The 14621-nt window shown below is 35.3% G+C and overlaps 1 protein-coding gene across 7 annotated transcripts in view; it reads left to right on the top strand.

Moving 5' to 3' along the window:
- LOC143898905 (phosphatase and actin regulator 2) overlaps positions 1–14621 on the top strand; it is a 216109-nt gene that overhangs the window by 21915 nt on the left and 179573 nt on the right. For 4 of the 7 annotated variants that reach the window (XM_077408841.1, XM_077408831.1, XM_077408821.1 and 1 more), the window contains exon 2: positions 27–419. The exons of the other annotated variants lie outside the window; for them this stretch is intronic. In XM_077408841.1, the coding sequence (XP_077264967.1) occupies positions 386–419 (34 nt within the window). In that variant the 5' untranslated portion in view covers positions 27–385. The remainder of the gene's footprint in view (positions 1–26; positions 420–14621) is intronic. 7 annotated transcript variants of the gene reach the window in all.

Genomic DNA, 14621 nt, shown 5'->3' with positions numbered 1-14621 from the left:
TTTACATCTTTTAATTTGCTTTTTAGAGCAAAATATCGAGGAAGTTTTCATATTATACGCGATCGAAAATAAGCGCATGGAAGTAGATTGAACGAAGTCAAAGCGGTAAGCTTTGTTTGAAGTGCAAACTCGCCTTCTTGACGTTGGAACAATATAGAAAGACTTTATACGGGAAAGCTTTTGAACTTGCTATTGCATACATCGCGATCCGATCACGCGAGAAGGTTGATAACTTTGTCGCGAAAATCTTAGTGACATTCGTGGAGGTTTATGAGTGTAGTGTGCTTGTGGAATTATCTGCGAGATGACGTAAAAAGGTGCATATTGCGTGATCTACTACTCGGTTGGTTGCTGTTGCGTGTCTCGTTCTTCTATACATTGCGCAATGAGCCTGTGGCGGTTTGGACCTTTTAGAGATGGTATGTTCATTCTGTACATATATATCGTGTAAGAGCGAATTAATTTCTCGTCCGACCTATAAAGAAAGTTTAATTTATAAGATAACTGAAAGCAGAACAATATCTTTATCATTTTAAGCTGATATTATTTTAATTTTCTTTTACTTTTCATTTGTCTTTACATATTTTATTCAGAATTTATGCTTTTATACTCTTGTAGTACGCTTTCCCATTTGCAAAGTAATGTATAGTAATACTTTTTGCGATTGCTGCGGATTAAAGATAAGCGCATCAGGAAGAAGAATATTCGATGCGATATAGTAATTGAGAACAGAGAAAGCAAAATTTATTGCGCTTATCTAAACACGCGTTCGAGTGTCACGCATACCATACACTCCGATGAGCCGAAAAAATCAATTGTCGATTCACGTGACTACCGGGATAAAAGCTTTTCTACATACCAAACAACACACACGAACTTTACATGCGCAATAGAATTTATTGCTTGAATAAACGTGCATTTTCAAACGCCTATTCTCTATTTCTTTGCGAAAATTTTGACCGCGATGCATGGCTGCGATTAGAAGATCACGAACTTTCATGGAACGACGAGATATTTGCATTTGCGTAGTAAAGCTAAAGAACTTAAGTGGTTGTGCCGGCACGTCTCGCGGTTGTTGTAAGTGACGTTCAAATCTTTCAGCAGGAAATAATAGTTAAATCATTTTCCACTTGGAAAATTCTGTAAACTTGTGGTCTTTTTCGACGATAAAAACTTTCTCGTAATTTATTATCGATTTATATTCACCGTGGGCTAGAATAGCAAAACTTTTTTGCGAAAACGAGTGAAAATAATATCTACAATGTATTCCTTGAATATAAATTTTTTATAATTTTAATATTTAAAACTTTTATATATAATGGGATTTTTGTGAAATGTTAAAGCTATACCTTTTCATTTTATTCTTGCATCGAAATGTGATTAAATTAAATAATGCTATATATGCATGATATTTAAATTTATAAATTATTGTTGCGCTCGCGGAAGTACTCAGTTTACTTTTAAGAGATAAATTGCATATATAGCCCATTTCAGCATCATTTCCAAAACATTTCCGACCGGAGCACTTCATCTAAATAAAGAGCATATCTTCTGCGTCGACTTGGCAACGAACGACAATGGGCATTTAGGTCATCGATTGCTCTCGAGGGATGCAGTGTCCTTTCGGAGTCTTTCGGATCTTGTAGATGAGCCTTGAATTCTCAATGTCAGTGTTTGATGAATGCATAAACAATCATTATCGTTATTACAATAATTTTGTATAATTGGAGAGCATATATTACAAAATTTTATTTTTATGTTTTATCAATGAAATTTTCAATGAAGTTTCCTCATTCTGACAAAGATTATCTTAGGCACACAGGCAATTCGACGTAACGAAATTTGAACTCCGACTTGATTAAAATCTCGAACGACCGAGTTCGATGTGATATTTTATCGTGTCAATAAAAATATATTTCAGTCGTGTCTACTGTTTCGTACTTTCGTTCGCAACTGAAAATCCATTTATCAGTTTCTCACAAATCCTATAAAATTTAGCACATTGTTACATAAACATTTTTTGAAAATTTAATTTTGGATATAAAATGTGGCAAATAGTAGTCTAACATGTTTTATTAAAATTTGATGTTAAAATTTAATATTCTCTAATTATACACATGATCGTAATAAGCTCAATTATGAACTTAGATACAGCATTATTTTATACAGGAATTCACTTTCCGATAAGCATTGCAATAAATATTTTTACCGCTGTAGTTTTCGGTTGTAATAAAAATATACTAGTTTTCGGTGAGACGATTTTATTTCTTTGGGAGATATCTGGGTTGCCTTCGGCACGTCGCAAAGACGTACCAGTGTTGAAGGAGGTTGCGTCGAGGGAAGGGTTGTGTCGCGTTTGAGAGCGTCCCCGGAGAGTCGCTGACATTGCGGTGTCTCATTGTTATGTAATCCTTGTCATACACCACGGAAAATCACTCCTGTCCTATCTTTGCGCGCCTGACATTTTCGTGCCTTCTCTCGCTTTGCCAATCTGAACCGACCCTTCGGTTCGATTATGGAGCATTTCTCGCCCTTTCGGATTCTAACTCAGTTTCGCTATCGCGAATGAAATGTATATGCGATGAAAAAATGCGCGCATGCACAGCCAGCGGAGTTGAGCACTCGGCGAAAACCGAAACGATGTTTGTCGTTTAAAGTGCTCTCAAGAGCTCGCGGTTTAGATATGAGATACAATATGACACTCACAAAACCGCGATGGATACTTGCTTTCCCAGCTCTTTGCTAGGCAGCGAGTCATCCTTTTCTGTTTATGTGTGATATTTGATCGTGATCGGAATTTAGGGGCTACAGTGCTACTTTTTTCAAATATATATAGCGCATCGTTTTTTGCATTGCGTTTCTAATCATTAGAAAGAGAAACAATACTGTATTTATTAGAAATTGAAATAGCGCAATACAAATGCTATACACTTAAATGAAGAATATATTATGCAAGCATAAATTAAATACATTTAATTGCGCAATCGTCTCAAATCTTACATTTCTATCTTATATTCACGAATAATAGATCGTTTTAAATTTGGACATAAAGTTTTCTTATCAAATTATTCAGCGTCGAGTAGCAAAAATCTTTAAATGAAATGTAGAAGAAGGCCAGTTCATTATTTTTTAAATCTTTCTTAGACAATTTTTAACGAGCAACGTTAACCTCGCGCACATAAATTTCTCATAACCCCGATTCCACGTATAGATACCTACTTTTATCGGGTCGTCGTCGCCATTTATCAGAATTTTCAGCGACGTCGTTTTGTCCGGGATGTTCCAGCGTGCTCCATAAAAGCATCTTCGAAGTACATCTCCGCTATCGCTCGCATACACCTCACTTCGGCCTTCACTGTGTGACGAGTGTGACGCAAAGATATTGTAGTATTCCCGCGTCTTTCCATTATTGCGCTCTATCAGTAAATTGAGGTTTGTGAAACCGAGAGCTAGATAGTTCTCAGGAAAATAAGTGCCAATCTACTTACTTACACCTTTTCTTATTGTCCCTCTTTGGCTTGACTTTTATATGGCTTCATTTTCTGCTGATCATGAAAGTTTCGTTGACATGACCGGATAAGACGCGATCGCGGATGAAAGCCAGGAGGATGGCTCGATAAGAGCGGAGCATATCGCGATAGAGTGCACGCGGTTATTGAATAAGGCAAGAAATATTGCAGGAACGCGACGTCGAAAAACTCGACGAGCCACCACTACACGGAAAAAGGTATTTACCGTATGAGATCATGCAAGGCGGACCATGAAACGCGCTGCGCCCTGCCACTACGCTGGGCCGTGTCCCCCACTCTTTTCCGTCGTGCGCCCATGTCAAAACACGCTGCCGCGCAGCAACGTCTTTCCTCGTACTAAGCACGATATTTTTCCGTGCATCGCACCGGCTTTCGTACTTTGCGCAGCGCTGCAAGATACGACGTGCTACGTTCGCAACGCGAAAGCCGGTGCAATGCACGGAAAAATACCGTGCTTAGTACGAGGAAAGACGTTGCATGGGCGCACGACGGAAAAAAGTGGGGGACACGGCCCAGCGTAGTGGCAGGGCGCAGCGCGTTTCATGGTCCGCCTTGCATGATCTTATACGGTGAATACCTTTTTCCGTGTACACCACCGCACATCATCATCGTTGGGGGACGATCGGCTTTGTCTCGCTTTTTCTCGCAAGACAGCTCTCGCGACCCCACTCGCCGTGTCGTCCATCGATTTTACAGCTTCGAACACTTTCGATATAGTGACGATAATACGTTACAAACTTGCGTAAAGTCCGCACGGAAATTGGTAAACAGACTTTGCCGAAACCGGTCTGTCGTCGACGTCGCTTGATCGCGAAAACGGTAATCGAGAAAAAGTAATTTAGTGCGTGAAAAAAGAAAGGTTTTGATTCAAGAGAGCGTGATGAAGATGCAATAGAATTTACCGCAAAGTGTAACGGTTATCAGAAAACAATGGCGCAAATGATAATGTTTTCATGTTCATTTGTGGGGATGCATAATACGGCTGCAGATGAAATAATATACGTTGGAAGAACTTGCCTTAGCTCGTAAAATATCGGTAAGATGTGCTTCCGTGAGAGTACAAGTAAACGCCTACGTAATTTCAAACTTATGACATGCGCGGCAGTTTGTTATATATATTAGGGCACCCTTTAACAAAGTAATTTCGCGAACAAAGTTTCATGTTAACGCTTATTACGATACGTCTTAAAAATCTTCTTTGCCTTACTCTTCGAGAACGATATTTGCCATTGACATCAGCGGGAGAACTATACCGGTATATAAACTGCGAAATTGTTCGTGAAACTATTTCAATAACAGCTTCGTACGATTCCTACGCTGCCTAACTTGGCCACCGTATCTTCTTGTGTACTTGTAAAGTTCTGTATCAGTCATAAAAAATTTTGTGATTTAAGAGAAATAACAATAGAAACAATCAAATTTGTAGTAAACGATAATTCGCTGTCCATCAGAGAAAAGTAGATATCACTTTCTGGTCTTTGTAATTAGTTTAAGTTTGAACTAAATATGATAAATAATAATGAATTAGTGAAAGAGCATTTTTTATAATTATGTATTGTTTATTAAAATGGTTGTTGTAGTCATTGTTATATGGAGTGAAAAATAAAACAATGACAACCGTTATGCCGTGTAATCAGTGCATTAAGCTCAGTGCTCTCGTATAAGTAAAACAAAACTGAAAGATGAGTTTGAAGAGAGATATCTTTTATCCAGAAATTACTGAAGAAATTTAGCATCAAATTGAGGTTCTAGACTGTCGTTAACAGCACACACCAACTTTCATATCTATTTCACTCCATTGGGTGTTAGCAGCGAAGTGTGTAAGTTTGCTTTGCTCGGCGAATGAAAATGCTTCTCCTGCGATGTCTATGCTTTTATCATACTTTTCCAGTAATGAGTATGCGACAGTAATGAGAAATAACGTTAGTTCCGCTTAGTTTGACTCTTCGAACGAATTTCTACGCTATACTCTCGATCGAAGTATCCGAAGCACAATTATGGTCTCTAATTGGGATTTTATCGCCAAATGAGATTTTTTGATAATTGGTGGAGAGTGCTCTGTAAAAGTATAATTACGTTAAGAGACTTTGCGCGATTCATTTCGACGACTTAAAATCTTTCTTTGAATTTAGATGGTCGTTATAATGAGCTGTAGGTACAAAACTGTAATCAATTATACGTGTAATGCTCGGGTATCGATTGCGTGCGCTTTGAATGCTTGTGTGTTGATCTCGACGACAACTCAATTTACATCTTTGGTTGATATTTTACGAACGAGAGAAAGTTATATACAATTATTAAGTTGTATTTCAACATATTAAAAAAATTTTCTTAATTTTTCTATAGATTATTAAGAATAAAATATATGTATATCGAGAGTATAGTATATGTATACATTTGATGATTAACGCGTATGGTTAATTGTTTACATTTTATTCGTGACATATATTTTTTTTAATCTATACGTTTCACCTTTCGCGTTGCTCGGTATCTGATGGAGCAATTGATTCACGGGGCATGCAAAGTGAATTCCTCTCTCTCTCTCTCTCTCTCTCTCTCTCTCTCTCTCTTTCTGTCGTTCTTTATTTTCTACTGTGCGATGTCCTAGAATACTGCAGGTTACTCGAAACCGGTTACGACATAACGCGCTTTCGCACTTCTTGTGCCGCATTCCACTCTCATTATATACATGGTGACAAGAAAGCGCATAAACAAACTTTACGGAGTATATTTAAACAATAGAAAAAAGTTAATATTACTCGTAAAATAGATAATAATAATGTAAGATATAAAAGATATTTTTCGCCTTAAAAATGAGAGAGAACAATATTCTTCTTTATCTAGGAGAAGTAAAAAAAAAACACTTTCTTAAACATTTCTAATTAATTGTGATTATTATAAATACATGTGATGATTATAAATACGCAAGCTTTAATGATTATATTTTTTGGATCACGAGACTTTTTGAAATATCGGTAAAATTGTTGAAGTAAATTTATAACAGATTAAAATGTTTTTTTTTTATTGTTAGTCGCGAGCTATGTCTTATTCATTCAGGTCACTTTGTATATTTGTAGTCTGTATGCAGTCTATGTGCGGATAACTCGTTTACGCAGCTAAATGTGGCAAAGGCAGGGCGATGCAGCACTAGGTGCAGTGTGCTCGATAATCATAGTACGTAGTAATATACCGCAAACGATAATGTCCTTGTTGCACTCAAACATGCAACGACCGAGTTTAATGAAGAGCAGTTTCGCATGTGGGAGATTAGGTGTCTCGCGATTCTAATCACCTTTAATGAGATGGTGTTACAGAAATTTGTTACGGTTGCACCGGTCTCGAGGTAGAGAGATACGGTCGATACCAAAAGCAAGTGCACAGCGATAATAGATAATAGAATATTCCAAGCTTTCCGATGAATTTAGAGGAAAATTAACACATTCAATGTTTAATAATTTTATTTAAATTTTTTTTTTATTTTTAATTTTAATAATAAAATTCAATATTTCTCTCTTCTTTAAAATAAAAGTTACTTAAATGTACTCAGAAAAAATTCTCTTTTTTAATTTACGTTTTTAGACTTTCATTTTCTTGAAACTTTTTAATTAGGGCAGAGAGGAAAATATTTTTATATAATTATTTTGAAAACATGATTTTCTTTTTAGCTTGCTTGTTAATATTTATTATCTGGTTTAAAGAAAAAAAATATATGCATGCACACGCGGTTTCTGAAATATCTTTCATAATATAAACGTAGAACGCGTTGGTTGGCATCAACCGGGAAGAATATATCTGTCGTGGGAACAATACATGTCACTCCCGTACATTTTACTCTTGTCGGTTTCGCGTTTATCGTATAAATTTATCCCTGAAAAGTGGAAAAAACGACGGACTGCTTGCACATGTGCGAAACGCAATGCGCTTTAGTCTTCTGAAAGCGTATTTTCGCAAGCGATTATTAATCCTAGTAGAAGTTCCTGCAGTTTTACAATTGACGACTACAAACCAAGAACTATGATGCCACGGTTATGATAGTATCTAATACGGAAACGCACGATATTGAGGAGTCCGGTCGTTCTATTATGCATTCTCCGTCGTAGAAAATATTGCGTTCACAGAATCCGGAGCATTCGATCTTATTTATATAGGTCTTTGCATTCAAATCACGACATATTATATGAGCGCGTATAAGCTGATGTATTTATTGAGTCTCGTTTTACTGCAATCTTTTGTCCGTCTTATTTTTATTTCTGTGGCGATCTCTATATACTAAAAATGCAAACATGAGGTTAATCATTTGTAGAACCGAGATGCGAGGAGTTGAATCTTAGGTTGAGACATTTTAAGTCAGGAATACGAGTTAAGTCTGATTTCCTATTATAAATCTAAAAAAATTGGATTTTTATATTACACGCCGCGGTGTGTATTAGAATTAATTTTTTTTTATGGTAACAGCGATGTACAAGCGTTGTACAGAGAAATCTGAATATATATTTGGTACGTCGACCTTTTACTAATTTTTGAAAAAACGAGTATTATTTAGAGTCTGGGTTTGGAAAAACTGCTGTAGCACATGATTGTGAGTTTCTATAGATTTACGAAAAGTTTGTACTATGCCACATTACGTCTTAACTTTCCGGTGCAGTCCGCATCAGACTCGTCGGAAAGTTTCGTCGACGCAGAAAAGCAAACAGGCAGACGACGAGCTTACTCTTAAAAGCCCGGGAACGAGCTAAGCAAAAGCGGGAGGGGAATTCCATCAACCTGCGAAAAACCAATATCGTGCACGTGCCACGTTCTCGAACGTAGATCCGTCCGTCCTTTACGGCGCATTCTGCAGGAAAATCTCGTTGCACTCGCCACGGTTATTTGTAGAATTCAATGTGCAATGATGCGAAGTGCTCTCAGGAGGCCGCAGCGTCTCCCTCGAAATTCTATTATGTATTTTCGCCGGGGAAATCGTCGGCGCTGGATCTCTTCCTCTTTTTAATTCTATTCTACAACTTATCCTCATGGTCGTGCGTTGTGTTAGAGATATATGGTATGGAGAGCTATTGTTATTTAATTTCAGAAATATAATCGAGAATAGTAGGATAATATACCATTTTAACGTATATTAGATTAATGAACATTGAAACGTATTATTAATTTATTATATTTTCTATTTTTATAAAACAAACAATTGTGTTTTGAAACATATAGCCAAACTATGTATTTTGTTACGAAGTTCTTCTGATTTTTTATTATGAGATAACATAGTTTCGAATAAAATAATTCTCGTTGTTAATCCATCTTGAAGTAATCAGGTAAAATAAGTCAAAATAAAAAATAGCGCTCTAGAAAATATAGAAAATTCGGAATTGGACGAGATGAGACAAAAGCAATAACTTAAACACAACATTTCTGTTTGAATGTCGCAGCCAATATTATGTAATTTTATATGAGGCAGGCATTGTAATTATTTTTCCTTATAGTTCGATAGTGACGATTCGATAACACTCGGCAATTTGCCGAAGGATGATCGGTGAAACGAAGAAAATGACCGGGAGAAATAGATTGGTAAAAAGAGTTTGCGGCTTGCGCGTGATTTTCCATTTGTAAATCGATCGACCGATACAAATTGGAGCGTCGCGTCGTATTTTTGCTTTATTCGAGGAATGGCAATGAAATCTAAAGAGAGGAAAGAGAGAGAGCGAAAGAGAGAGAGAGAGAGAGAGAGAGAGAGAGAGAGACAAACAGATTAATCAATTTAATCTTTGCGTTGATCTCCTATACGCGAAATCGGATTAATAAACCCGTGACTGGCATTCTCGTGTTACAAAAGATTTGAAAAATTGCCTTCTTGTATATATGCAATGCATATCTCGCTTAACATATTTTTAAAATATATTTTTATATTTATACATATATTAATTGTATTAATTGCATGTAATAATTGATTTTCTTAAATTAGGAATAAATATGAGTTTGGTATTTGAAAACTCACATTTCTCATATAATTGATGCGCGTGAAAAAATATATCTATTTAAAAAAAATAATAAAACGGTCATATAAAAAAGAAATACTTTTTTTACGGTCATTTTACAGTCTCGCGATTTTGTCTTATTCAGTTCGAGAATCTGCTGTAGATCATCGCGAACCACTCTGTCCTGGTTTCATCGCGTTGCAAACCGTGTCGTAAGCTACCTCGCAAACGACGACGAAACTCGTGGAATTCTTGAATGACAAGAACGTTATCCGAAGAATTTCTCTTGCGGTCGTTCTCCGGCGAGGCTCTACGATGTGGAGGACGGAAAGCTGGAATTAGAGCCAGTCTTTAGTGTATACCTATATATACGTTAGGATATTTAGTCGTCTGGACCAAAGGACGACAGTGACGAAAATGAACAATCAAAGTTAACGGATCTCCCGTTATATTATCATTTAATCGACATTATAATTAAAAATATAGATACGATATTATCGATCGATTTTTTAATATATGTATGTAAGTACAAAAACGATAGAAAATTTGACAAGTAAAAATTCTTCATTTTATTCTATTTTATTCTATTTATATTCTTATTTATATATTGATAAAATTTTATAATACTGAATTGTTTAATCAATTTTATGATGTTATTTTCTCTATTAATTGTATATCGATTTTAATTTCTTGTGATTCTTCGTGCAAAAGATTTTTGTATAAATCAAGTGTCGTGACGTTGATTCGCATCGTAATTAGATTGTAAAGGAAAAGGAATGTTATAAAATGAAATTTTTGGCATGCAGTGAATCTTTATTTGAAATTATTTATTTGAAATTCAATATATTTAAAAATATATATATTGGATATATATACGCGTTGTTTGTCTCTCGGAATCACATGCAGTGCGTCCACTTATTTTCGAGCGTAATCATTTCAAAATAATATTTACGAGGTAAAAAAATGAATCCGTCTTCGTAGCACGCTGATAAAATGCGTGCAAGATAAATCAATCGTATTATTATGAAAGGCTATTATTTTACTGCACTGATGTATTTTCACATGCGAGACATAAATGTGAGGGACACTTTGCTGATACATGACCACAACTCGAGCGACATGCGTCGTCTCGTTTGCTGATAAAATAAAACCTAGTAATGAAAAAAAAAATTTTTTTCGTAAAAGAAAGTCGCCGATCAATTATTCCTGCAGCTTACGTATAATTTAAAAGTTTTTTGTCAACAAATATTTATGGGACCAAATTCTATTCTTTTGGCATTGTTGTACCTGTACATAAAATAGGAGACATATACTATATATTTATGTTTTATATTTATATCGAATAAAATATAGTTCTCGAAAGATAATGATTTATCAGGGTGAAACGGTGAATTAAAAATAGTTCGATAAATTCTAAGAAATTGATGTTGTCTAACGTAATTAGAGGGAGATGAAAAATTGCACGTGAAGATATCGCGCAATCAATTGTTGGACTGATTGTGCCGATGATTAAGATTGATATCGATATTACACGATGAAATCATACGCGGAAAAAGAAGTGAACTATTAATATGACTGGAAAATTAAAAAAATTAATGAACCAGTACTTTTTTATTATCCTCGGTTATAATTTGTACAGAGTATTTAACGATTATTCTCGATAATCCTTTATGTGCTGAACTGATAGGCTTGCGAATAAAATACAGCTGCATAAATGCGATAAATGTAACAATATATGTATAAATGCTGCAATATATTAATTAATGTCATGCACAAACATCTCGGCTATAAAAATAACATAACATCGCACTCAACCGATCGCATAATGTAGCGACGAATAATAAATCCCGCGTTTATCTTGCCACGCATCACACTGTTAAAACAAATAAAGTTTTTAACTTATCCGAAAAGAATATGTTGCATTAAAAGGATATTAATTGAATAAAATATATATCTAAATACGATCGTTGCTGAACAATACAATTTAGAAAGCTATTCTACACATTTTTTAGACGAAGATGCAAAGTTTTCATACAAGCTATCACGTAATAGGAGAAACAAAGGAAACATATTTTGTGGTCCACGCGACTCTATAATTTTGCTTTGCCATGGCTTTAATTTCCATCAAAATTGCAACTGTTAATGAAGGAAGACAAGCTGAATCCACACGGTAATAAGGAAAGCAAATCTCTTCATTACTTCGCCCATCGTTCCAACCTCCTCGGCTGCCATTAATTTCCTGTTATTATCGTTTCAAACAACATCTTTATTTGGACGGTTAGCCAACAATCTGATGGTTATGCGACAAAGTTGATTATCCCAAACGTTTTACGCGAGACTTTTCGTATCTAAAACTTTAAACTTGCTTCGGTTTATACATATACCGTGTAGTTTCGCATGCTATTATCTTATCGCCATACGTTTAATATGTTGCAGTAACATTCTTTTTTATCTATTTGTGTATTATTCTATTGAATGTAAATGCATCTAATGCAAAGAATATGTTACAATTAATATCGTATATATTTATCGCAACAAATTATTTATTACGTTATTTTTTACAAAGGTGTAGATATTTTTAACAAGATAAAATAATAATTTTTTTAAATTTTGGCTATCTTGTTCGTTAATTATTGTAAAATAACTGATAAGTAGCCATTTCCTTCGTATGCTGTGTAGCGCATTCGTTGTCATATACACTGCACGTTCTTCACGGTCAAGCATGCTTCGCTCGGTATCTAACAAAGATGGGTGACCGCCTCTTGTGCGCTGTGTTCTCGTTCATCGTCTCTTTCTGTCGGGACTTTGCGGCGCGTGTTTCTCTGATGTTTATGTTCGTCTATCTTTGTCGCCTTTTCCCATCTTACAATTAGGTATATTCCTTTGAGGATTATCATGCTGCACCTTCTGCCTCTTATGAGAAGGTGCAGTTCATCCTTGAAGGTAGAGAAAAAGTGGCACCTCCACCCTGATGCAGGTCTCATCTTGCAAAAGGACTAAATGTGCCAAACATTCTTTTATTTTACTTTTATTAGTAATATGTAGTAAATTTAGTGTATATAGTTTTGTTGTGTGTGACGTACATAATAAGAAATATTTAAAAAAAAAATGCTTTCTTTATTCATGACTTATATGTATAATCTGAGATTACAACAAATTTCACAATCCACATTTAATTCACATTAATGTCAATTTTATGGAAGCAATATTAGCTTCTCGCGCTTTATACGTCGAAGTTAAATAATACCGTGATTTTTATCTGACAATCTTGGTGCACGTTTCCGTAAACATCGGAGTTATATAAATATATAACGAGAGCAATTTGATATGTACCGTTATAATATACCGTTTTAATAACATCGAGAGGATTCACATTGCGACGAATTCTATATTAATTAATTGCAACGTAAGTTTCGCGTGTTTTGCAAGCGGTAAATTGCGTCGCTTGAAGTGGCTATTCTCCGGACGCGATTTCGGGAAAGAATCTCCCACGATATTTTCGTCTGGTGAACTCGCGCGATTGCTCGTGTCTTGTAAGTAACTGCATTTAATATAGAAGCACGCGAAAAAGTTGGACCGCGTAAATGCAACACCAACTGCTCGAGATGCCTGTGGTTGTCGTTGACGCAGTGTCACTTCACTTTAATTATACATCTCTACCATTTAATGGCAAATTGTTCCGTAATTCGAATCAGCTGATATTTTTTTTATTGCAATTAATAATACATTTAAGTAGGTGATATTTACTCATAAAGATCCTCGGAAAAATTATATTAAATTATGTCCTCATCGATTTAGAGATTTTTTGTCCGATGACAATAGATAAAAGTTAAATATGTATATCGAAATACGTACCTCGGAATATATGTATCGTACATGTATAATATAACTAAAATGTAGTTTCCTTGAAAACTTTTAGGTTTATGAGTAAAGTTTTGCAAAGTAAATTAAGTTATAATTTTAAAGAATGTCCGACTGTAATTTTTAGAACGAAACGTTGCGAATAATCACTTATATTGCATAAAATAATATTTTTACTGTATCTCTCTCTCTCATATTTTCTTAAGATTAATTATATAAATTTCAAGCAAGAAATTTGCTCACGTAGTATGTTATGTATAATGTGAATAATGGCATTAATATGAATAATAAGTAATGCACGATATTTTTAATTCTTGCATCAGGATTTTTGTATCGCTCGAAATAACCGTATCTTAAAATTTGTGCAAAAAGTTCTCCGTTCGGTGAGGACTTACTCAATAATAGTAAAGTCAGACGCAATAAAGTCGTTCGCCGAGAGATTACACTATTTTTCAGGAATATGTAGATTGACCTTAATTTATTACGATCGATGAGACGGGTCAGGGAACAGTTTATAGCTCGCTTAACTTTACAAACGAACCTTTGCCGTCGCGCTGGCAAGAGATCGAGGGTTCTTTGACCGCTGAACTGAGGTACAATGCAATATTTTGCGTCGCAATAATGTACCTAATGAACAAACCGATGAATTTCACATAATTTAATTGGAGTTATTTTCATTCACTTTTAAAGATCCGATTCAGGTTTGCCAATGTGTTTATAACGTTATGTGAGCTTTTTAGTTGTAATATATTTATTCAGAAATGATAACGCAAGTAATGCAACGATGAAATTTAGAGAGAAGTGCGGCACATTAAGTTGCACAGCACGACGAGAAAAAAGTTGCCTGTATAACGTCGCGGTAGGACGTCCACGGTGCATAATGTTCCCTGCAATCTTTCTAACGTGTATATAATTACTAATGTCTAAATAAGCAGGTCTTATATACCGTTAGTGATATACGTAAATTAAACCCGTATTAGGCTTACGTTCACGATCTCTCGTAGCTACGTGAGATGTATTACGGATATGAGATGCAACCAGGAACTAACCCGATATCGCATTTAAATGCAAATCCATGAATTTTTACTTTCCTCGAACTTTGTGATTATTTATACGAATGCAACGCGTAATTTGTTATTCGCATTATTACGCATTAATTAAAAAAATCTGTTTTCCGTCAGGAAATAATGAATTAATAGCAGAAACGCGACGATTTCCTGGAAAGGATGTTGCACACGTTGTCGGTGCAGCGTAATGCTTCGCG

Source organism: Temnothorax americanus, unplaced genomic scaffold (genome assembly GCF_048541705.1).
Source record: "Temnothorax americanus isolate GAGA-0224 unplaced genomic scaffold, ASM4854170v1 Scaffold10, whole genome shotgun sequence".
Lineage (NCBI taxonomy): Eukaryota > Metazoa > Arthropoda > Insecta > Hymenoptera > Formicidae > Temnothorax > Temnothorax americanus.
The sequence above is the reverse complement of the archived record's forward strand: the minus strand, read 5'-3'. Positions and strand labels throughout refer to the sequence as shown.